This window comes from Conger conger, chromosome 11 (assembly GCF_963514075.1).
Source record: "Conger conger chromosome 11, fConCon1.1, whole genome shotgun sequence".
NCBI classification, from domain to species: Eukaryota; Metazoa; Chordata; class Actinopteri; order Anguilliformes; family Congridae; genus Conger; species Conger conger.
In genome coordinates, this window is record NC_083770.1 from 32,431,984 (window position 1) to 32,455,171 (window position 23,188).

The 23,188-nt window shown below is 41.0% G+C and overlaps 2 protein-coding genes across 14 annotated transcripts in view; one reads left to right on the forward strand and one right to left on the reverse strand.

The window, feature by feature from the left end:
• The window catches only part of LOC133140235 (endophilin-B2-like), a 28,117-nt gene extending 14,012 nt beyond the window's left edge, over positions 1-14,105 (forward strand). For 2 of the 12 annotated variants that reach the window (XM_061259938.1, XM_061259939.1), the window contains 9 exons: positions 969-1,102; positions 1,264-1,356; positions 4,991-5,053; positions 9,032-9,055; positions 9,945-10,034; positions 10,629-10,729; positions 10,914-10,928; positions 11,036-11,264; positions 11,740-14,105. In XM_061259938.1, coding sequence (XP_061115922.1) covers positions 969-1,102; positions 1,264-1,356; positions 4,991-5,053; positions 9,032-9,055; positions 9,945-10,034; positions 10,629-10,729; positions 10,914-10,928; positions 11,036-11,264; positions 11,740-11,847 — 857 coding nt within the window. In that variant the 3' untranslated portion in view covers positions 11,848-14,105. The remainder of the gene's footprint in view (positions 1-968; positions 1,103-1,263; positions 1,357-4,990; positions 5,054-9,031; positions 9,056-9,944; positions 10,035-10,628; positions 10,730-10,913; positions 10,929-11,035; positions 11,265-11,739) is intronic. The other 10 variants (XM_061259940.1, XM_061259942.1, XM_061259946.1 and 7 more) reach the window with 7 other exon arrangements.
• Positions 14,106-15,239: 1,134 nt separating this feature from the next.
• LOC133139850 (proline rich transmembrane protein 1B) lies at positions 15,240-19,232 on the reverse strand. Of its 2 annotated transcripts, XM_061259287.1 has the most exons (4): positions 19,020-19,232; positions 17,068-17,537; positions 16,228-16,356; positions 15,240-15,699 (listed from the first exon to the last, which is right to left on the reverse strand). In XM_061259287.1, the coding sequence occupies exons 1-4, from the start codon at positions 19,027-19,029 to the stop codon at positions 15,553-15,555; spliced, it is 756 nt and encodes a 251-aa protein (XP_061115271.1). In that variant the 5' UTR covers positions 19,030-19,232; the 3' UTR covers positions 15,240-15,552. The 2 variants fall into 2 exon arrangements, with proteins under 2 accessions (XP_061115271.1, XP_061115269.1); XM_061259285.1 differs by lacking the exon at positions 15,240-15,699 and having other exon boundaries at positions 15,995-16,356.
• Between the last annotated feature and the right edge of the window lie 3,956 nt (positions 19,233-23,188).

Here is a 23,188-nt window from a genome sequence, read left to right on the forward strand (position 1 = left end):
ATAGCTCTCTGCTGAGAATGCCGTGTCGCTGAGAGCCATGGGGCTTTTAGTGTACATGGTTCTGGCGGAAGAGAACGAGCTGCATAGACAGTGTGGTTCTCTGGGCCGTTTCCTCACAAGCGATAACCACTCATGCACTGTGGGGGGAGAAACAATCGCTACATACCACCATTTTAACCTGCTCACTGCTTTTATCCTTCCCATTCATTTAAATAAATAATATTTTTTAAAAGCACACCCCAGCATACAGCTCATTTAATAAATTGCATTGTCAACTGGAAAATGGAGCAGTGAAATATTGGTATGGTGTGGGGGAGGAGACGTGTAGGACTCCATGGGATTTGTGTGCATGAGAAATCTGCTGACTCACGTCTCGCTGGCTCCCAAGTGTACGTGCCGACCTCCTGAGGGCAGGTAGGCGGCCAGGCGCAGGGGCTCATGGGAAAAGGGTAGCTTGCCGTTGAGGTCCATGCTCTTACTGTTGCACCACGAGGGACCCCTGAAAGGAAAACTGATAAATAAATACTCTGCGCCTTCCTCCCTTTCACCTGAAATCCATTCTTCTCATCCCCTTTTCTGTCATTCCCCTCACTTATTTTTCTCCCATTCCTTCCTTCTCTCTTCTTCTTTCTCTCCCTCCATTGTCCTCTCCCTCTCCCTTTCCCAGTCTCACTCTCAGCTGCATAGTGCTGCTGCCGGTTGTTAATGATTGATGGGACTCCTGGACGAGTTCCATCTGAGCTGGTTCTCACACTGACATGTACCGGGGTACAAACGGGCAGCATGTACCGGGAGCATCATGGGCCCACATTGTATTAAGAGAACGTTATTCTCTACACTTACTTACTTATGCGTGGGTTAAATGAGTGAAGGGACGTGCACTTGGTCTATCTTTTCAAGCAGACAGGATGGTTTGTGAGAGTTGGTTCATGGCCTAACAGTAATGTTGATGTTTTTATGTGCCACAGGAAGTACCCTGATCAAGGTCGGGGAATGCCAGAGACGCCTCGGGGGGGCGGAGCGTGAGTTTATGCAGACATCAGCCATTAACTTCCTCACCCCTCTCCGCAACTTCCTGGAGGGCGACTGGAGGACCATCTCTGTGAGTTTTGGGATCGTGGCTGTGGGCTCGTGTTTGAGGGCTCACCAGGGCTTAGGACAGCAGGGGTGATGGAAGGAGGGGGGAACAGGAGTATAGGGTAAGAAATTGCTTTGGGGTCCCGGGGCAGAGACCTATAATTTGACCTTTCTCCCCCTGCGCAGAAAGAGAGACGTCTGCTTGAGAATCGCCGGCTGGACCTGGATGCCTGCAAAGCGCGCTTAAAGAAAGCCAAGGCAGCGGAGGCCAAAGCAGCGGTGAGCCTCTCCTCTTCCTCCTCTTCCTCCTCTTCCTCCTCTCCCTGCTCTCCCTCCCTCTCCCTGTCAGTCCTCCCAACGCCCTCTCTCCCTCTGCAGTCCACTCGTAGCCAGCTGCAGCCGATGCCATGCTGCACGTTTTTCCATCAGCTGAAAAAGCATGAGACACTCACTGTGATGTCACATAATTCAATGTGACACTGAGTGACAAGACAAATGCTTGAGATCAGATGGGAAAAATGACAAATTGTCAGAATAGTGTTCAGAATGGGTGTTTCCTGGTGTTTTCTTTCTTATGGTTCTACATGCTGTGCTCCTTTGTTTTGACTGGTATGAATAGAATTAAACACAGGTTGAGTCTCCTCTTGTTAACTGGAGAGTGGAAAAGACTTCTCCCTATGGAATGAGTCTTTGACGTTACTACATTCCAAGCTTAAGCTTGATGGTTGTGGTTGGCTGTGTTGTTATATCTCTTCCAGCGTTTTCTATTTTTATATTCTCTTACCTCCAAGATAGTTTTTCTTTGTTGTAAAGTTGTATTTATTCTATGTGGGGAAAGCTTACCACTAGCACACTGTTATTTTTCAATTCAGAAAACCGTACCGTTTACATAAAATGGGGACTAGACCAGTGCTGGTGGTTAATTAATTTTTTCGCATGTGGGAGAATAAGTGATGAAAATGCTGATATAAAAGAGGTCCATTTTAATGTACATTTTAAAAATGACTGTTATATGATTTTGTTATGTAAATTTTACTTGTTAACCCCTCGTGTTTTCAAGTTCTTGTCCTCCCTGTTGTGTTTTCAGTCTCCATTGTGGAGTATACTGTAACATTGCCTGTGTACTAACATGTTTCTCTGTTGTAACTCGCACAGTGTGAGGGAGAAGTGAGTATTGACACTTGCATTCCCTTAATGTGTTCATATTTGATCCATTTCTTTCTTTTTCTGTTTGTTTGTCATTGAAAGGTGGACTCATCTCCTGATTTCTGTGCACATTTATGGGTTGTTTTTTTTAATATATGAAATTTAAAGTTTAGGATCTTTGCTCTTATTTGCTGCCTTTTGCAACACACCTCAAAAAATAAAAATTAAGCAGGAAAAGAAATGGCATTGATAATCACATAAATGTTGCTAGGAGCAACACTTTGATGGTTTTCAAAAAACAAATAGAATGACTTTTTTTCATGGTATTGTGGAGCAACTGTTCCCATGCAAAAATCAAATTTACACAATTACATTAATTCAGCACCACAAAGTTCAAAAGATTAGCCGCCCTCTCAATTAGAGTCCTCTTTAACATAAAGTGTAATCATTGGGTTCCCAGGCGGGATCCATGTCTTCAGTAGGACCCACGTTTCAGTCTTGTGATGGCTGACACATTTGCTCCATTATGCTTTTATCCTGAGCTGTCTTGCCAAGTCATAAGTGACCTTTTGAGAATTAATATATTTGTATGTGAAATCTTTGTGAAATCTTTTCCCTTGTTTTTCTTTCTGTTCTTCATTTGTAAGGTTTAAAGGTCAAGTTCTACTGGTTTTCCCTGTAATCCAATGCATTGTAAAGATTCACAGAGGCCTCGTACTGCCGTTGACAAATCATTTGCAGAGTGTTTGTGGATTGCAATTGAACCTGACCTTTAAAGATGCATGGCAACTGCCATAAAAAAAAAACCTTGCAAATTTCAAATTTGTTCTGTTTTTACATTTCAGTCTTTTAATTCATTTTAGCCTTTTAATAGGCACATTGAAGCGGCTTAACCAAAGGAGTAATGCAATGAAATGCTTATCCTTAACTGAAAGTCCTTGTAATTTCTTCCATTTCATGATACAGCACAACACTTTATTGATTGGTTTATTAAATTTATAAAGATCTTGGGATGAGCAAATAATGTGACCGTTATATATTTTTCCCCTAGTGGAGCACAGGTAGAACAACATTTTGTGCAAAATCTTACTGTAAAAAGGCTTCCTTTGTCCAAAGTAGAGTCTGTGCTGGCTGTGGTTTAATTTGCTTTGGAAAAGCCCACTGCATGACCTGTGCTTATTAAAGAGCTTTGTCTTGTCTTAGTGTACAGCTTTAGGATTTAAGCCTAATTTCCATCCTGTTAGCTTTGAGGGGGTGGGCAAAGTGTGTGGGGCAAGAGCTGGCAAGGGGAGGGGCCTTCCTGTGACCACTGACTTAAAGGGCACATGTAGTTTGAGGTGTCTTCTGGAAGAGCACATGATATTTGCGTGTATTATTTAGAAAATCATGTGACATCACAACCTTTATTCCTGTTGTGGATTGATGGATATTAAGTAAGGATTAATATTGGAGCAAACATAAATGCCAGGATATAAAACAATGTAAGCTTGCACGCACATTAATTTTCATGAATAGATGTGCTTGGGAGATGGGGTTGAAAGAAAGACGACTGCAGTGATGGACAGGGAATGCCACCTCTTGATTTGAGCTCTGCATTCTGCTGTTTCTCTGTAGTAAATCTAAATTCTACACCTCAGTTTGTCTCTGTTCTCTGATTAGTTGAGACCTCAGTTGATGCCCGTTGTATGAATGGGTTAAATGCATCCGTGTTCTCCTTGCACCTTCAGCTAAAGTGGGAGCAGTAATTCAGAATGAACAGTGCTGCATTGACCTTCTGTTCCCCCATGCAGCATGATTTTCAAAGATTGGCACAGTGTACATATTCAGTCCTGGGTCTTCCATTGTACTTATCTATCTGTCTCTTCTGTAGAAATCACAACTCTAAATCACTCAACTCAAGTTGGGCAATGTAGTACTTGGAGCCAGTGAGAACACAGAACATATAAGAACACAACCAATGTAACCCAGTGTATAAACTTTGCGGACTTTGTTGTTACCCACCTCAGAAATATTGTTAGTGGTGCACTGCATAGTTAGAGGGTCAAACGGTTGAAAGGTCACAGGTTCAGTGGTCGCATTAACACAGGATTCTGCGTGTTTTTATGCAGAAAAATTCACAATTCAAGAATTCAGTGGAAAAAATGTATGGCGTTATATAAACACAGATTGTCTGAGGTTTTTTTTTTAAATTTACGATTACGGATGACGACCCAGACTTGAACCGCAACAAAGTAATTACTCCTGTTTCTTTGAGCCAACATTCTTTTTTGTGGTTTCAGTGAAAATTTGAAAATGAAAATCAGCTTGCTGAACCGAAATAACTTTCTGTTTGGCAAACTTGTTTTTTAATAACCCCAAAACTTCTGTATCTTATTTCTTCCTCCTAATCCCACTATTCCCACTATCTCACTGTCCTGCTTATGGTATGACAACATACTGTACATTGATTGTGTTATTATTTTCAGTTGGAATATTGTGGCAAAGAACGCAAGTGAATTAGTCTAAAACTCAGATGAAATGTCCTGCATTTAAAAGACGCAGCATTCCATGGGCTAGCGCGACCACTGAGGCTAAAGGTTAACTAACCCCCACCTGCCTTGCCTCTCTTTAGTAGAAGTTTGTAGGGGCCCACCTGTTAATATACACCAGTTTTTTGTAGTTTTTATTTTTGCATTTTTAGTCATTGTGTTGTGTTGGACCCTTTTTGTTGTAGATACTCTTTGTTTCCATGCATTTGTGTGAATCTCTGTTCCCCCTTCATCTGTAGGCTGTGCCCAATTTTCAGGAGACTAGACCACGTAATTACGTACTGTCCGCCAGCGCATCCGCGGTAAGGAGCCCACCAAACCCTCCTGAAAACACTTCCCTCTGCTCCGTACACTTGATACACAGGACCAGTTTGGAGTATTTCTGTGTATTCAAACGGCAGGTTTCACTATTCTTTCTCTGAAATTCTAATCGCTCACATACTACTTCTGAACGCCTCTCCAGAGTCCCTCTGTTAGCCCTCCTGAGGTTTTAACAGTGAGAAAGATGAAGAGTGAGAAAGATTGAGAGAGAACCTCTCAGAGTTGCTGAGCAGTAACTCACTCAAAGCGGAGTTACCATGGTTGATGGCTGCACCCTGCTTTGTTTTCTCCTCCAAACACCCTGCGGCTCTTTCTGAATGAGTGCAGCCAAGTGGGCTCGCTTTTGAAGACTCAACCTTGGGGGATGAATCAAAGAACAAGGTTGTATTCGGTCAAGAATCCAAAACAAATGTTAGCTAGTTTAGCTAGTCGTTAGATAATTGAATATGACTTCATTTCCTTAACCCACCACACCTGTAGATAGTGCACCCATATGGCTCATAAGGCCATAAGTACAGTAGACCCCCACCCCCCAATATTTTGTGAGCAGTGATCTGACCAGCAGGATGTGCTACTGCTCTGCCATGAAGCCATAGTGATCTTTGTGCTCTGACTACATTTCCCAGGTTCTCTGCTTGACAGTCCGCTTGATTCTTGGCGTTGCCAGATGGGGTTTGTCATAGGAAAAATGAAAAATACAGGTGACAGTTGGCTCACATCCACTTTGGTCTGGTTTCTGAGCTGGGATTCTGGTAATGGCGTCTTTGGGCATCTCTCAAACCCGCTAGTTTTAATTGGTGAGGGTAGGAGGGGGAACAAATCAAAACTGCTAATACTGAATTATGGAAAAGAAAATTAATCTTAATTTACCTTGCTCTGCTTTCCCATGCTACCTTTCTTCATTTAGAGCAAATAAAACGGGCAATCTTCTCTTCTTCTTTTCTCTGTACTGGTCTTGTGTGTAGAATGTGTATACGGTATGTTTATTTTTACGTATATCATGGTTTTCACAATGGTTAAGAAGTGAGAACATTTTAGGCTCTCCCTATTATTTAGCATTGTAATAATTGCCCTATACTGAAGTGACCCATTGATGTTGTGTGATAATTGGTTTGCTGCCTGGTCAAATGTATATAGTGTATATTTTTGTCATTTCTGATAAAATGTCATGTGACATCCCATGGTGCAAATAGCAGACAAATACTATGCAGTGGCTCAGGAGCCTGTTTTCTAGCATATAGAAAAAGTGTAAATTCAAGATTTGAAACCATTATCATAGTACTTCATAGTACTTTTTGCATATCGGTATATCTTAGCCCTTTCAGTCCAAAGCCCATTATGAAGTGGCTCCACCCAAATCCTGATTTTGGCTTTGATTGAGAAAGTTGAGAAAATATAGTTAGGTTTTATTAGGGGCTCAAAACAATAGTATAGCAGTCATTTTGATTGGTTGAAATGGTATAAGGTCAAGGGTGCTGTATGGTATTTTTACGGTAGTTACACTTGAGTGTGATTTGGCACTCTTTGTATTGAAAGGGTTAATTCCGTGAAATCAATTCAGGGTAGACCTGTTGAGTCATCAAATGAAATGTGTTGTTCTAAAGAGGAGCTGACTCATGCATATTTGGCCTCACACTGACCTGTCTTTGCTGTATACTCACTGCTCACTATTATGGTGCGACTCATAATAGTATGGATTGTGGATGTAGTAACTACTCACGTCTCATCTGTAGTACTGGTCAATTGCTGTTGGCCCTGATTATTTAGCATGGCGCCTCTGACTTCATACCATCACAGTGCATGCACTTTATACTTGACACTAGATTTAAGCCAGATCTGTTTGCTTGCACATCAGGCTTCTGATACCGGATTAATATGTGCAATCTGCATGCAACAGGACAAAAGACCGGAAAGGTTATGACTAATTGTTACCTGTACAGCTCACAATAGAATAGATTGCTCACCTCACTCCCAACTAGAATGTTTCCTAGTTGGCACCAGTCTTTTTCCACCGTACAGGTGCATCTGGTTTAAATATTTTCACGTATCAGTAAACATCCTGCCAGCGTGGGGAGGAATTTCTGTGCGTGGGCCACGGGAAGGTTTTGCTTAACCCTGCTTAATTGTTCTCTTCCTGCTTCCTAATATCGTTATGGTATAATTCAGATGCAATTTCTTTTATTTTTTTTATTTTTTTTGAAAAGGGCATACTGTGCTTTGTGGCTAGACTCCTGTGATTTGTCTAGTGAAGCAGTGACACAGCTACATTGATTTTCGCAGCTGAGATTCTCTGCATGTTTTACACTTTCTTGCAATACTGTATATTCTAATGTTTTAACTGTGCTCTGATCTGTATGTGATGGGTGCTATGACTCATACATGAAAATGGTGCTCTTAATCACCTGTGCACCCTTGCATGTTAAATCAACTACTGGCCTTGCAGAACTTGACTGTGACTGTGAGCGGGTTTGTGAGCCTCTGTGGAGCTCATGGTGAAGGCTGTTGTGCTGTTGTGTTTGCTGTAGACCAGCAGCCTGTGGCACCAGTATAACACAAGTTCAAATGTGGGCTAGTTTGAACGTAAATTCAATTACACCATAGCTTCATGTAAACGAGTTGCACCAAGGGATTTAGTTCCAACGTAGAATTAAGATACACCTACTCCCTACCTAGCCCTTGACACATCGCATCGATTTGAAAGATTGGGAAACTTGTCGGGGGTAGAAATTCAGCGTGGCATAAACTAGCAGCGAACTATCCATGATAGATGACCAATGTAATTTGTATGATGAGATTGACGTGCTTTTGTTTTCGGCAAGCAGAGAAACAGAAAATTACCGACCTTCTCTTTCAGTGCAGGAATAAATTACTCCGTAAATTATAAGAGGTTGTAATAAACATACCTTATTTCAATTGTTGGAGAGCAATACATATCAAAGAAAAAACACTATGCGCACTAATGTGCGTGATAAAAAAATAGAAATGTCACTGTATGTGAGTGCCTTGGCTTATGGCCAACTTAGCTAAGAATTCTGCCCCCAAATAAAGACAGAACTTTAGTTTGAAACTTAACTAGCTACTACGTAACATTCAGTGTGGACTTCACACCCTAAACTTGCGATCAAACTTACGTTATACTGGCGCAACAAGCTGCAGGGCTTACCAACCCTGTTCCTGGAGAAATGCCTTTTCATAGGGTTCCATCTCAACCCTAATGTGGTACACATGATTCTATACTAACTAGCAGCTTGTTGAATGAGGTGCGCTTTGTTAGGGTTGGAGTAAAACCCTGTAGGATGGCTCTCTCCAGGAACAGGGTTGTGCAGTCCTGCAGTAGACTGTGCTGCGGAGGGCTGGGCAGAGCGTTTTTCCAAATACAAGGCCATCGATATGTTCTCTATTCCTGTTTTCACCCTAACGCTGCAAATTGTGTGAGGCTGTGAACACTTTCTCAACATTTACTTCAGATAACAGAGTCATGGGTCGGCTTTTTCTTTTTTTTTTTGAGATAGTTTGTTTCCAGTGTACTGCTGAAATGGTTAGTAGTGAGTGAGTGGATCGATGGATGAACAAATGAATGGCTTAAAGAAGAGTAGTGGAACTGGGGCTCAGTCTTCATCGAGGGGTTCCCTACTGTTCCTCTGGCATCAAATGCCCCCGACTTCCTTCCCGAGGGACAAAATGATTTTGTTAAATGCTTTGTAAAACTTTAATGAGTTTATTGGCTTCATTAATTTGGGAGACGTAAATGTTTGATGTCTAAATGCTCCACTACGGAAGGAATCTGAATACTTACTCTGGGTCTAGGATAAAAATAAATAAAAGTACAAAAGAATAAAAAGATGCCCACTCGATTAGTTCCTTTGGAAGGAAGTGGAGGGCGCTGCATTGTGGACTGTGCCTGTTGAGACAACCTCATCATGCCTCTCCTCTCCTCTTGTTGTCATGCGGCTTTTCAGCTCTGGAGTGAGGAGGTGGACAAAGTGAGTATCCCGTCATCAGCTCCACCACAATCACTGCTTGCTGGAAACTAGAGTACATTAATAACCATTTCACAATTTCTTTCTGAAAAAAAATGGAATAAGAGCTTCTTTTTTTCCCATTTTTTTTTGAAGCTGGAATATGTAGATCATATTTTGTTTCAGCTATTGATGAAATGAAGATAATGTTGGAAGATGTCCAAGTTACTGCTGGCTGTGCTGCTATATGTAACCTTAGTAGATAGAGAGTAGCATTTGATCCTATCTCCTTTAAGCTCCATAAGTATTCCCTAGAGTTTATGTACGCAGCACAACATACTTGCTTTGATCTTGCCCATTTATTTGATCTGTTTCTGATTTGGCCGAGTTTCTGAACATAAGATGGATTGCAGGGAAGCACTGTACTGGTATGTGGAGTGCAGCACGTGCCTGGGCTGCTTTTCATGGAGTTTAAATAGCCAAACTTAATATTTTTAATCCAAACTCTTCACTGTGTTATTAAATTAATGTGGTGCAGGGAAAGCAAAGGTTATGTGAATTAAATGTAAGTTTTCAAATGTCTGTTTCTCATGATAGCTGTCATTTGAAATTCACTGTTTCTCACTGTAGTTCTGCTCTGTATTGATTCTGTCTGTCATTTTCTTCCGTCAGCTGGTCCTTTCACCCGTGATTCTTTTACAAAAAAGTAGTGCATGTTAAAATATAACGCTTATGATTTTTAAATCTTCCAAATGAAATGAAATGTAATAAAAAGAATGTAATAAGAAAATGCATTGCCGCTTTGTATGCATTTGCCACTCACGTTATTCTGTGAGTCAGCTTTGTAATTTATTATTATTTTCACGTTTTCAGACTTTAATAAGTGTAATTGTCTCTCTCACGTCTGCGGCAGGCAGAGCACGAGCTCCGTGTGGCTCAGACGGAGTTCGACCGGCAGGCGGAGGTCACCAGGCTGCTGCTGGAGGGCATTAGTAGCACACATGTGAGTGGCGGAGATAAACGGACCATATATACAGTGAGGTCCATATGTATTTGGACAGTGACACAATTTTAAAGGGCTGTGGGTTTTAACTTGAGGGCATCTGCATCCATATTGTAGGAGGTACAGCCCTTTAAAATTGTGTCACTGTGCAAATACTTAGACCTCACTGTATGTAATTCTTGTACGTACACTATATTAATGTCTACTTACCCCCACAATGTTTGCAGCTTTCATTCCTGTGTTATCGATGGTTGTGTTCTGGAGCACAAAACCTTTTCTTTAGCATGTACTGTAAGGACTGTAAAATTGGTTGTAGCTCTGATGGAAGATTTAAATAGACAGTTGTGGCTGTTATTGTTCCAAATGATATTGTCTGACAGACATTTCACTTTTTGTTTTTTTTCTGGAAGATAGGACATTCTCTGACAAAACGTTAATCTTTTAAAAGGTTTTGATTGTTCCAGATGTTTGCCTTCATTGTTCCTGAAAGGAACATTTTAGTAAGAAGGTTGCTATTGTTCTCTGAGAGTCCTGGAAATACGGTTGCAGAGCTGGTTTGGGATCGTCAGATTGTGTTCATTCTTGTCCCCTCAGGTGAATCACCTGCGTTGTCTGCATGAGTTTGTGGAGGCTCAGGCCATCTACTACAACCAGTGCAACCAGTACATGATGGATCTACAAAAAGAGCTGGGCAGGTGAGATCGATGCAGCACTGGGGGAAATCTGAAATGAGGGAGAAATTTTAACCCAGGGAGACCTTTATGGATGAGGAAAGCGAGTGTCATGCTGCAATGGTTTATTGGTGTTTTATCAAGTGAGTTTTTGCTGTGCTTGAACTTCCAAACTTACTGATTTCGCTTCTTTTCCCTCTGCTCCCAGTTCTGATGGAGATGTGTAAGTTGGTCTCGGTGTATGACATATGCAGGCTTGGAGGATGTTCTTTTGTCATTTTAAAAAAAATGTGCTTCACCAAGAACTGAACCAAGCTGTCCCCCTACCAGGTACCCCAATGCATTCACTGTGAATCCCACCCCCTCCAGTGCCTCACCCTCGACAGCGGCCACCCTGCCCGTGGTGCCCATCGCAGGGGCCGTCTCCACCAGCGCCCCAGAAGCTGACACGCTGAAGATTGAGGAGGTGCAGCCCCCTGCCACTGGCACCCGCAAGGCCAAGGTCCTATACGACTATGACGCTGCAGACACCAGCGAGATGTCCTTGCTGGCAGATGAGGTGAGACTCACACACACACACACACACACACACACACACACACACATCCACACCCACTTTCATATAACACACACGTGTGCGCGAACATGCAGGTGCACACACATGCACACACACACACACACACACACACACGCACCCACTTTCATATAACACACACGTGTGCGCGAACATGCAGGCACACACACATACACACACACACACACACGCACACACACACACACACACACACACACGCATACATATGGACACCTATGCCTCCACGCTTTCATGTATGAACACACACTTACACATTTTATGCACATGGAATGAAAACGGAATGTAATTGCCGATTTGCATTTTCATTTTCATTTTGGCGTGGATATGCTTCCATACTCCTGTGGTGCGGCATTGGACAGGTATAATGACAGAGAAGCCATTTTGCTTCTGTTCGATATACAGTTCTGGGCTTTACGCTGCTGCTCTGTTTGTGCCTCAGCTCATCACAGTGTACACTGTGCCAGGCATGGATCCTGATTGGCTGATTGGAGAGAGGGGCAACCAGAAGGGCAAGGTGCCTGTTACATACCTGGAGCTACTGAGCTAAAGAGGACAGAACGGAGTGAATCGTGATATGAAGAACAGACCCACACACTGACACAAGCATTTGCACATACACACACTCATTCAGACCTCTGCTTATAGCATTTCCATGGCCATGCAACTACACACACTCAAACAATTATACATCCACACACATAAACACACACACACACACACACACACACACACAATATTTACTAGAAATAAACAAATGCTGAATACATGCAAGAAGAAAATGAAGACCACTGGCAATAGGGAACAGCAAGATAAATGCAACCCAATCTTCAGAATATGGAGATGCATAATAGGTGTTTACAGAACTTTAAATACCCCATGGCCTTCTTTGCCTGGGTTTTTCTTTGATTTATTTTGATTTCCTCCCAAGGTCAGTAACAGGTTAAATGTGGAGGTCACCCGTGCAAAGAACACATTTCCTGACCCCTGACCCCTGCATGGTCGTTTTGAAGATTAGCCATTTTACACACCCTGGAGTGCTGACTCAATCTCCCCAAAACTCCTCTTGCTTCCCCTTGCTTTGCCATTTGTCAGGCAAAAACACAGAGAAAGTGCATGGCTGCTATGTATTAGCCTATGTTTTTAAAAAAAGGATCTTAATTTTGTTCAGTTCCGCAGTATTTTTACCCATTAACAAGGCAAACTCATCAGTTGTGATTTCTAACTGGGCTGAATTATATTTATTCACTGCCTGATAGAGCTGGAGAGGATTGTACAGCATTCGTCATCCAATGGAAAGTAATCCCCTTAAATGCCAGGAGGTCAGTGCTTTGCTTAGCCGGCCCCTAACATTGCCGTGGTCTAGAAACATTGAGGCCCTGTGCACACTCGCAGCTGATGGATGTCACACTGCTTCTGACTACCCACGCTCCCTGTGTCTGTGTTGGTACGTGAATGCATGCATTTACCATCCTGAATACGCCACAGTACTTCCACCCCCTTTGTGTGCTAACTGTAATATTGCAAGGCATGATGTGTTATTTCAATGCCACACGCTTTCGCAGTCTAGCACTGACACCACATTAGACAGCGCTGTGCAGCTGTGAGTGTGCACTGCATTGTGTAAACTCGGTTAAAAACGTTAAAAAGCTGCACCGTATTAACAAGGGCCTCTGATGTTTGGCTGTGGTTGGGAATCATTGCATCCAGGTCCACAATACGGCACTAAATGTGCACAAAGCCATAATTAAGGAAAAAGTTTGAGGGTTCTGTTTTGTATGTACAGAGCCAGAATGACGTACATTTGGGCTGTCCAGCCAATGCAGGTGTGTGGGTGTGACTTCATTTAGAGTGTGGTGTTTTTTTCCCCCCCTGAGCTGTCATGAGATGCTCAATGTTTGATTCACATCAGCATTCATAAAAAAGTGGTCACAATGTGTCTGACTGACTCCACCATATATAAATGCACAGTCACCCACTCACCATGTACCAGAACACTGCATATGAAGACTGTCTTTAGGATTATGAAAAATGTACCAATTGTAAATTTACTGTTGGACTTCTGTGAATGAACCTTTTGTGAAAGAATGTAAAACATCCTTATGTGGCTGGAGAAGGTTTCAGTCTTTGGGCATGCTTTCCTGTTAATGTAAAATTTAATTTAAGATTCTGATGTGTGTACATACATACAGCATATTTAAACATATTGTGATAAAATATGTATGTTTTTTGTTTGCTTTTATTTAGCTGCTGTTGTATGGTTGTATTTTCTGTTGATTTATTGTGTCCCTCCATAATTTAGCCGTTGTTCCATTTTCTCACCCCAGTCTTTGTATAGCAAGGAACACCAGTTACTGAATACTGGAAAAAACCTGCACCAAAACCTTTTTCTTTCTGTTTTTATATTGCTTTAAATTGCTGTGGATGTATTTGATGTCATTTTTTGTTGTTTTTGAAGTTGTTGTGTGCGTGTTTGTGTGCGTGTGCGTGTGTGCATGTGCGTGTGAGAGAGTGTGTTACTGCGTATGTAAGGCTTGATCCCTGAAATGTATTAACATTTTTTGAAGAGTAACACTGTAACCTTCTGTCTTTCACATTTTGTACACAGCCCCTTTGTAACTGCTGCTGTATAGTTTGAGTCTCCAGGGCTGCGTCGTGTCATTAGACTCTCGTCACACCTTGTCTCTTTTGTTTTGGTCGGCCCACTTATTATTATTTTTTGCCCTCTGTGTATTTATTGCCTGTTCCAAAAACCGTGTATAATGAATGAGTAAAACTTGAACATAATAAAAGTTAGCTTTATTGGGACATTTGGTGCATTTTTGGTTTTCAGTTCTTTCAATTTCTTAAAAATGAAAATCTCAAGGCATAGATTATCATTTTTCTTCATGCTTAATAAGTAACTAATAACAATTGTGCTGCTCATGAAAAATACATTTCTTATGTTGATTAACTGTGTTGGTGATGTATTAAAGAGAGTGCAGTGGCCATAAAACACTGCAATGGTTATGGTGCCCTGCTGAAATGACTATAGTCTTAATCCTTTATATCTAATCCAGTCATGACCAGAGGGTTGGAAATGTAAAAAGATGGGAGATTGCATATAATAAAAAAAAACATGGCAGCCAAAGCAATATTGAATATTGAAGGTAGCATTTTTTTAAATTTATTTTTAAATTTTCAGTTTTATCTCCCCAATTTATAATTTACAATCCTGCTTGTTGCTGCAATGCTAAAACTCCAATACTCCAGAGAACATTGACGAACATGCCCTCCACATTTAAACCACACATGCCAGTAGCAGCATATCACACCAGTTTGCAGGTCTAGCATGGTGATGCCAGTCAGTATTTGCGTGGTCAAGATTCAATGCTAGAATAGTGCCTTAACAGTCATCCAGCAACCCTAATGTAAAACATTCATAAGGTTGGTATGAAATTATTATGCAATATTCACATTATTTTATAACTTGACATTCTCAGCTCAGTTTAGTCAATGGCAATAATTGTTTAATGTTTCAGGAATGCAGGGCCAAAGACATTGCCATATCAGCTGTTGTTCCTTAGTCGGTAGAACATCATCAATGCTGGATGACCGAAAATATGGATGTTAAATCCATCCATCTGCCCTCTCCTGCCAAGCTTTTGGACTAGTCATGTACCTTTCAAAACAGCGTGACTAGTCCAAAAGCAATGTTATATCAGTCTTGAAGAATTAATTCAGGTTTTTCAATTAAGCATGATTAATTTCTGTTTAATGCTTATATACTGTATTTGCACCATTTATCTTGGAGATTATGCTGTATAAAGCAGACGTGTAATCATCAACAAGAATAATAACAATACTGATAATCCTTTATTTCAAAATGACAAAAACACAGCTGACCGAAAGTGCCAGTGCATTTATTTTGAAAGAGACATGACAAATCATATCTCTCTTCTTCTGACCACCTACAGCATTACTCCCCACTAAACATCCTTAAATGTGGAATTTCAATTCAATTACAAGTTTGACTTCATATGCAGTGCATATAGCTGCATGTTTACATAGTTAAACCATGTAGTATATTTCACAAGTCAGACATCACAGCATGTGTTTTCAGATGAGTTGTATTCATATCGGTCTATAGCAGGGGTCCTCACTCCTGGTTCAAAAGACCACTGGTTTATGTTAAGATGATTAGGCTGGAAACTTTGCTAGTGAGTATGGTACTGTGAAGGTTGAAACGTGTCGAGAAACATTCCCTTTAGCATCACTAGGCACAGAGAGCCACCACCACATATATGATCCAGCCCAGGCACACAAATATCCCAAACAGCAGGCTGAACAGAACCAGCAGCCGGGCCCTCTGGGACGCCCGCTCCCCCTCCCTGATATCCCCACGGGCCAGGGCAGCACGTGCCTGTGGGACAGTGAGAGGAGGGGGGTCAGGATGGGATGGCCAGTTTGGGCTATCATTTTCTGCTGCAACCTCATATTCCACATTTTCTGGGAGGTGTCTATTTTCTCCTATTTTACCCGTTTTCCCCCTACTGTTCTGCCACATTTAGAACATCCGATTCCACCTGCAGACACATGCCACACCTGTCCTCCCAAATGCATGCATCCAGCTGCGCCCCCCCCCCCCCCCCCCACGCTACATTCCACACTGCCTGGGCTGGTATTATACCAAAGGGCAACACAATGTGTCCGGCTAGTGCAAGCAGATTTGCCAAAAGTGTTAATTGATAAGATGGGGGGGATACCCTGCTAACTCAAACCCTCCCTCCAGGGGTGGTGCAATGAAAGGTTTGGTGCTACTCTGAAGAACATCTGGCCACAGTGACCACTCAGACTGGAACCACACAGTAGGGCAGATTGCTCTGGAGGCCCATTCTACCCTGTTTGGAAGGTTTGTCTCCACAGCCGAGTGATTGCAGGGCAGTTGTACCTCATAAGAGTACATGAGAGCGATGAGCCCACTCATCAGGCAGCAGAAGATGGTGACCAGCAGGGACTCCACCAGGTAGTCCTTGGGCAGGGATATCTGCTCCTGGTTTGGTGGATGACTGGTCATGTACTGGAAAACAAGAGGGTGTGCTGTCATGAAGGTATGATATGAGGTAAAGGAGGCCTATATCTTCAGGATGAGAACAACATTGCAAACTGTTTTCCAAATGGCAGTGGGGCTGTATTGAATATCTGAGAGTGTGACTGAGAGGTGAGCACCGTGACAACATTACTTCAATACATCAATCTGCACTTCAGCTTTCACCACTGTCACACACAAACACAGCACAGATATTTTTGTAAAATAGAAACTGAAAGGTCTGCATTGAAGATGGAAAAGTTGCAACATTGTTATCCGTAATATACCCACTGGAACTTTCCCTTGGCTCATTTCTGCTGTGGTGCTACTGGTGCCGGGGAGCTATAATGAAATGTTATTCATATATTCACCATGCCTATATGTCTAGAAAGTACATAACTAGAATAATTGCATAGATTGCAGCCAGCCCATTTAATTGTGTTGACATGATTTGCTGTAGACGATCTGTTGCTGTTGTTTGCTATTGTGATGCACATACTGTTAAGCATGTGATGTCACAAAATTATTGCCATATTTTCTTCTGGTTTTAAGCATGTTTCGATTGGGATGTGTCTGTATTTATGTAAAAAGCACATGCTTTCAGACATTTAGCAGGATTTGGTGATTTTTGAACATTGCTTATTAAAAACTCTCCACATTCATAAATGCATTTTTGTGACCCATGAACTCTGAGGCTCTTACAATAGTGTAAGGGGTGTGGCTGGGTGAGGGCATGAATTGTGGCTGGTAGAAGGCAGGGTGGTCGGGTCCTGGCTGGTAGGTGATAGGCAGCTGTCTTGGATAGTGGGGCGAAGCGGGTGGATAAATGAGATGTGCCATTTTGGGATCAATTGCGGAATAGGGTGGGGGGTCTTCTGTGGGGCTCGGGACACTGTTCTGAGGAGGGTCAGCAGGGTCCTGCAGTTGGTTGGCTGTAGGAGGCCCATCTATAACCATCGCTACATCCCCAGGACATGTTCCATGACACTCAGGGGCTTGTGCTGGTTGGGAGGCATGGCCTGCTGAGTGTACAGCCAGGTCTCTGTCTCCCAGTCCTTCCACTGCTCCTGCACCCCCCGGGTCTCTGTCTCCCAGTCCCTCCACTGCTCCTGCACCCCCCATGCTGTGACTGAGTTGATTAGGGTTCATTGGTGGATTAACTGGGGAACCACCTGGGGCAAGAGGGTAAAAAAGAAGGAAGCAAAATAGTTTGGATGAGAAATTTGAATGAGTGAGTAGGAAAAACAGAGAGAAAATATGAATGGTTTGTAGGTTAATCCCTTTGTGCAAGTCCCATAGTGGGCATAGCGCAAGAGCCATGAGACTACTCAACTGAGACATTCAGTGCTGCAACACAATTATGAGAGGAAGCAACAAAGACTTGTGTTTCACTTTCACGACACAAGACATCTCAATCAAATATGGTGTATCTCAAGTATCTCATAGTTCAACCAATTAACAAGCACCCTGAGGGTGCATAACATATTTGACAATAGCATCTATCTGGAAGCATGAACATTATAGCAACAAGATAAAGCCAAAAAATTAGCCAGTAGACATTCCGATACAGCAGTCAAAAACGCTGCTCACCTAATAGCAAAATAAACAAGAGGAATTCTTGTGTAATTATACCAAGTCATTCTGCTCTCAATATCTTTGACTAAATATGGAATACATACACAATCTTACCATTGGCTTAAAGGTGATGCTACACGAGGCAACTTTTGCGGCAACAGTTACAGTAACAGGCAACTCCATGCTGGCATGCTTGCCAGAGGTGGATGCCCCAAGTACTAAACCAGGGGTGCAAATAATTATGAAACCTTGATTTTCTTGAAATCTATTTTTTATTAAATGAATGTTTGCTTTTTGTTGGTTCCATTGAAACATTAGTAAAGTACAATATTCACATGTTGGCATTTTGAGTTCATCTCAATAATGATACTATTTTTATTTATTTTTTGTGCGCTGCCATTCAGTCCACTGTATATACAATGAGCTCCTTACATTTTGGGCCAAAGACTTATTTTTTCTTGATTTGGCTCTATACTCTGCAATTTTATGCAGATGAGAAATAAGAAAAAAATAAGGCTTAGAAGAAAATAGAGACATAGGCATATCAAAATAAAGTGAAACCTCATAAATTACATCATAACTGCACAATGTAAGATGCGATATACAGATAAATTTACAGGGAACTGCCACAAGGAACTCTGCAGCAATGTTTACTGCACATCAGTATTTATTTTATCTCCTCATTACAGCATCTACTGATAATATGATGAAAATATATTACAAGCATGAAAACAGGTTCTTGCTAATATATGAAACTGGAGTCTTGAATATTTCATAGAAAATACTTTGTAATGCCGTAGAGGTGCAGGATACATCATCAAGCTTAAGGATTTCTATCCCAATCAGAATTTAGTGCCATCAACATTTGCCAACACGTGCCATTTGTCTACACCAAGAAGAATGATCACCCCTTATAATTAATTTATATTGCCTTTTATTCTGCTTTGCTGTTGCTCCTGTGTCCATAATGCCCTTCATGTATGCTGCATGTGCATATATACAAGAAAATATTGCTCTTGCTGTAAAACTGTACTTGCTTAAAGGTCAAAGCTGACCAGAGGAGAAAGTTACTAGTTTACCTGAGTCCATTTTAGGTAGGCCAAATGAGGGAGCAGAGTCCAACAAAAAAAGGAAAGAAAGAAATAAAAGACCAGAGTTAGATGGTCATTTTGAAAGCTTACAAAAAGAAAAAGATAATTCCAGCCCCAATTTATGTCTAAACCAGCTGTGGCACAGACAAACACGATTTTAAAAAGCGTATTTCTCCCCTGGTCTGAGTGGCTTGTTGCTTCCTGTCTGTGCAGCGGTGGGTAGGGGTGTGGGATGGAATAGTATCTTGTTTATTAATAATTGACGAGGAGAGAGTGTGGAGGGAGTTGCACAGAAGCTGGGACAAGGATCCAGGCAGATCATGGGGCTGTGCCAGACCTTTACCAGGCACTGGAAACTGAAAACAGAAAGAGAAAAACACCAATAAGCCTTCACAGTTAGCAAAAACATTTGTAACCATTTAAAAATATGCAAGTTCAAGTCTCTATTTATGTACGTATCTACCTATATTCATCAGTCATTTTGTTATTGCTGAACTATTGCCTCTCAGTAAAATCTTGTTATCCATGATTGTGAAATCATTTGCTGATGCTGGGTTTTTAATTGTATATTTGTCAATAACAGAAGTGTATCTGGTGTATCTACTGCAATTAGTGTGATACATCTGAATGTGACTTCTACTGTACCTACACAGTAATGATGGTTTAACATGAAAAGGTTTGCCTGCCTCATGCTTGATGTTAAATATATTGAATACATGGTACAAACTTAAATGCAGATTTTAGTTTGAGTGTGAACCTCAAGTATGTGCTTAATATTGGCCCAGGCTGTTTTTGTGTGCCACAAAGGATATTTCAGGTATTCTTAAGCTATTTTAATTTTTGAGTTGTGTGTTTTTTTTTTGGCATACTGGTAGTTTCAAAGATAAAAAAGCTTTTGTATAAACTGCTTACAATGTTTTGTTGGTCATGGTGATGACATAGGCTGATGTCAATTTGTTTACTGAAGATAACAATGAAAGAAAGGAGAAAGAAATCCACCACTTAAGCTGAAGTTTGGGCTATTCCCTCAGTCAAAGGCTGTGTCCAAAAAAGTGTACTTGCCTGCTATTGAGTACATAAATTGATTACACTGAATTAAAAAGTTGTTACAGTAACTCTAGATGTAGTGTAGGTTACTGGTATGATATTCTCATGTCCAGGGTTTCACTATGTGGCCATACTCGAAACTGTACATGTACCTTTACTTTGACGTGCCAATTTCTTATTTGAATTTGCAGTTATTTAACTTGAACTTGACTTGTGGTGACATGGCATATTTGATCAATTCCATGGTCCCCTTTAATTTAGTTTAGGTCACACTTTACAATAAAGTACATACATTGGCACTGGCAGTGTTGTTAATGATGTACAAATACATAAAACAAAGCTGTACGTGTTGACTTCTCAGTCATTAATGAGTTAACTACATTAGTTGCTGCCACTTCATGTAACCTTATTGTAAAGTTTTACCCAAGTTTAAATAAGTGGGTTTTTAAGAGCAACTTAAAAGTAGATGTGTCTCAGAACCTCTGATGTTCTCTCATAAAGAATTTTGCAATTCAGGGGCCTACAGAGAGCTACTAAAATTACTTTTAGATAAAAAAAGAAGGCCTTTATTTATTTCTTGAGCACATAATTTGATTTGATATAATATATAATAATTCTGAGATCAATTCCTGACTTCTTTACTTGAGCTTCAACACTGGTGTCTGGGACTTGGACTTCAGTACTGGAATACTGGTGACTGGAGACTCAACTTTAACTTGAGGTAAAGTGACTTGCAGTTGGGCTGTGACGTGAGTGCTGGTGGACTGGAAGCTATGTGACATGACTACAACACTAGTAAAAACACAATATAAATAAAACGAAATTAAATATGTATTAATTGTGAATAAATACTAGAAACTAACACTCAAATTGAAAACACAACAATGATTTACAAGCTGCTTTGGAGTTACGTAAATTGGTACTTAATATCTGACAACCAAAGATGGCCATTGTCAGAAATGGGATATCAAAAATGTATCTATCTAAATATCCTTCATTTTGCTGTCAATTTACTGGGCAAGTTTAAAACGTGCCCTAACACTGAAATAATATAAAAACAACTATAGGAAGAGAACTATCTTTTAACTACCTCAATGGCCAGTGCCAGCTATGCACCACAAGAGGGGGACTTTGAGTGCTTCTCCAAAAAATGCATCCTCTTTTCCTCCACTCGTCTACACCCCCCAATACTTCTGAATAGGAGGAGGAAACGTGAGATGGAAAGGAGAATACTTTCATGTTATGACACACCCTTTGAGTCACAGATGTACTTAATAACTTCCTGACAAGGCACCCCTGACAAACCAGAGACAAAAGAGGGAGGATAAAGTGAAAATGGGGCCGAGGACTGCTGTGTTAAGAACGCACATCATTGCAGCCAGTTCAAAGTAGCAGCTCCAAGGAGTGGCTGTAACTTCACTAGCAGTTATGATCACACAGATTAGATCTGAAACATTTGACCTGTTTTTAAAGCCATTAAACCATTGAACCCTGCAGCTTCTTCTTGGATTGCAACCTGGTATATGATATGTTCACTATTGCATTACAGTAAATTATCATTAACAGTTATGAAATGAATATACTTATTTTAACGCTATCATAAAGTGTATTTGTGTATTTTCTGAATTTAATCAGTTACAAAATAGTAAAGGACTAGTGTAATTTAATATAAAATATGTGAGCAACAAATTCCATGACAGGTATAATTCAGATAACGTATTCTAGACAAGTATAGTTTTTACATTTTATTTTCTAAGCAATTTGTACCCCAGTTCCCCTTTATTCCCTGATCTGGAATGTCAAAATGCAATTGTAAACCTGTCCCATCTTTCATTTTCAGAGGGCATAAAAATCATGCAAGTCATCTAGCTTTTCAGACTAGTCCCTGCTTGTTTTCAGTCTCCAATCCATCAAGTGAACTGCAGAGTATTTGAAATTTAACAATCTTGCACAGCAGGCCTGAACAAAGAGCACAATTAAAAACACATTTAAGAGCACAATTAAAACACATGACTATTAGTACTCAGGCAGTAAGAGCAGTCGTCTGGCAGTCGGAGGGTTGTCGGTTCGATCCCCCACCCGGGCTGTGTCGAAGTGTCCCTGAGCAAGACACCTAACCCCCAAATGCTCCTGACGAGCTGGTCAGTGCCTTGCATGGCAGCCAATTGCTGTCGGTGTGTGAGTGTATGTATGAATGGGTGAATGAGAAGCATCAATTGTACAGCGCTTTGGATAAAGGCACTATATAAATGCCAACCATTTACCATTTACCATTTGGACTGAGACTAGTTGCTGACAGATTAGTAATGATTGCATGGAAATTGTAAACAGTGGCTAACTGGCCATGAGTTCTTGCTAAACAAAATTTGTCTTATATTTGTCTTATTGACACCAAATCATCAAGGGGAACTGCATTAACACGATACTGTAATTGTTCGGCTTGCAGTGTCTGCTGAACCAAAAATCTGGTATTGAAGCAAAGAGAACTTGGCAATGTGAGTGATGATACCCCTGTGATTAGGTATGCCTTGATACCCCTGTGATTAGGTACGCCTTGAGACCCCTGTGATTAGGTACGCCCTGATACCCCTGTGATTAGGTACGCCTTGCTGCTTCCGTGCCTTCAGTCCACCAGTGGTTTCTTTCATGATGGTGTATGGTCTGCTGACTCCACAGATGGAAACAAAGGCTAAATCTCTTCTCACTGCTCTTTTATGTGTTAACAGTCCATACAAAAGGAAACACCGAAGCAATAGTGACACCTGTCACTCATCTGTGAACTTGCTTCTGCCGAACAGAAAATGAGGTGTAAAATGGTAAAACATGTACACTTGTAAATACCATGCAATTAAAGCTGCCTATTGATCTCAATACAAATGGTGTATGTATATAGCAAACATAGCTCATTGTTATTTTTACTATTACCATACTTTTGGCAGGCACTGTATATGGAGTGGATGCTTTTGAACCACCAATCTAATACTCAACGGGAATGTATTTTATTGTATTTTCAAAATACAAAAAACTGTATTTTATTTTGATAATTTTTTTTGGTTGCAGTATTTTGTATTTTATTTTGCTACATTTACATTTTATGTATTTTTGCCCAT

Coding starts and splice junctions, on each gene's coding strand:
- LOC133139850 (XM_061259285.1), bottom strand. Junction 16,357..17,067: donor GCCACACCCCTTACACTATT/GTAAGAGCCTCA, acceptor CTTGTTTTCCAG/TACATGACCAGTCATCCACC.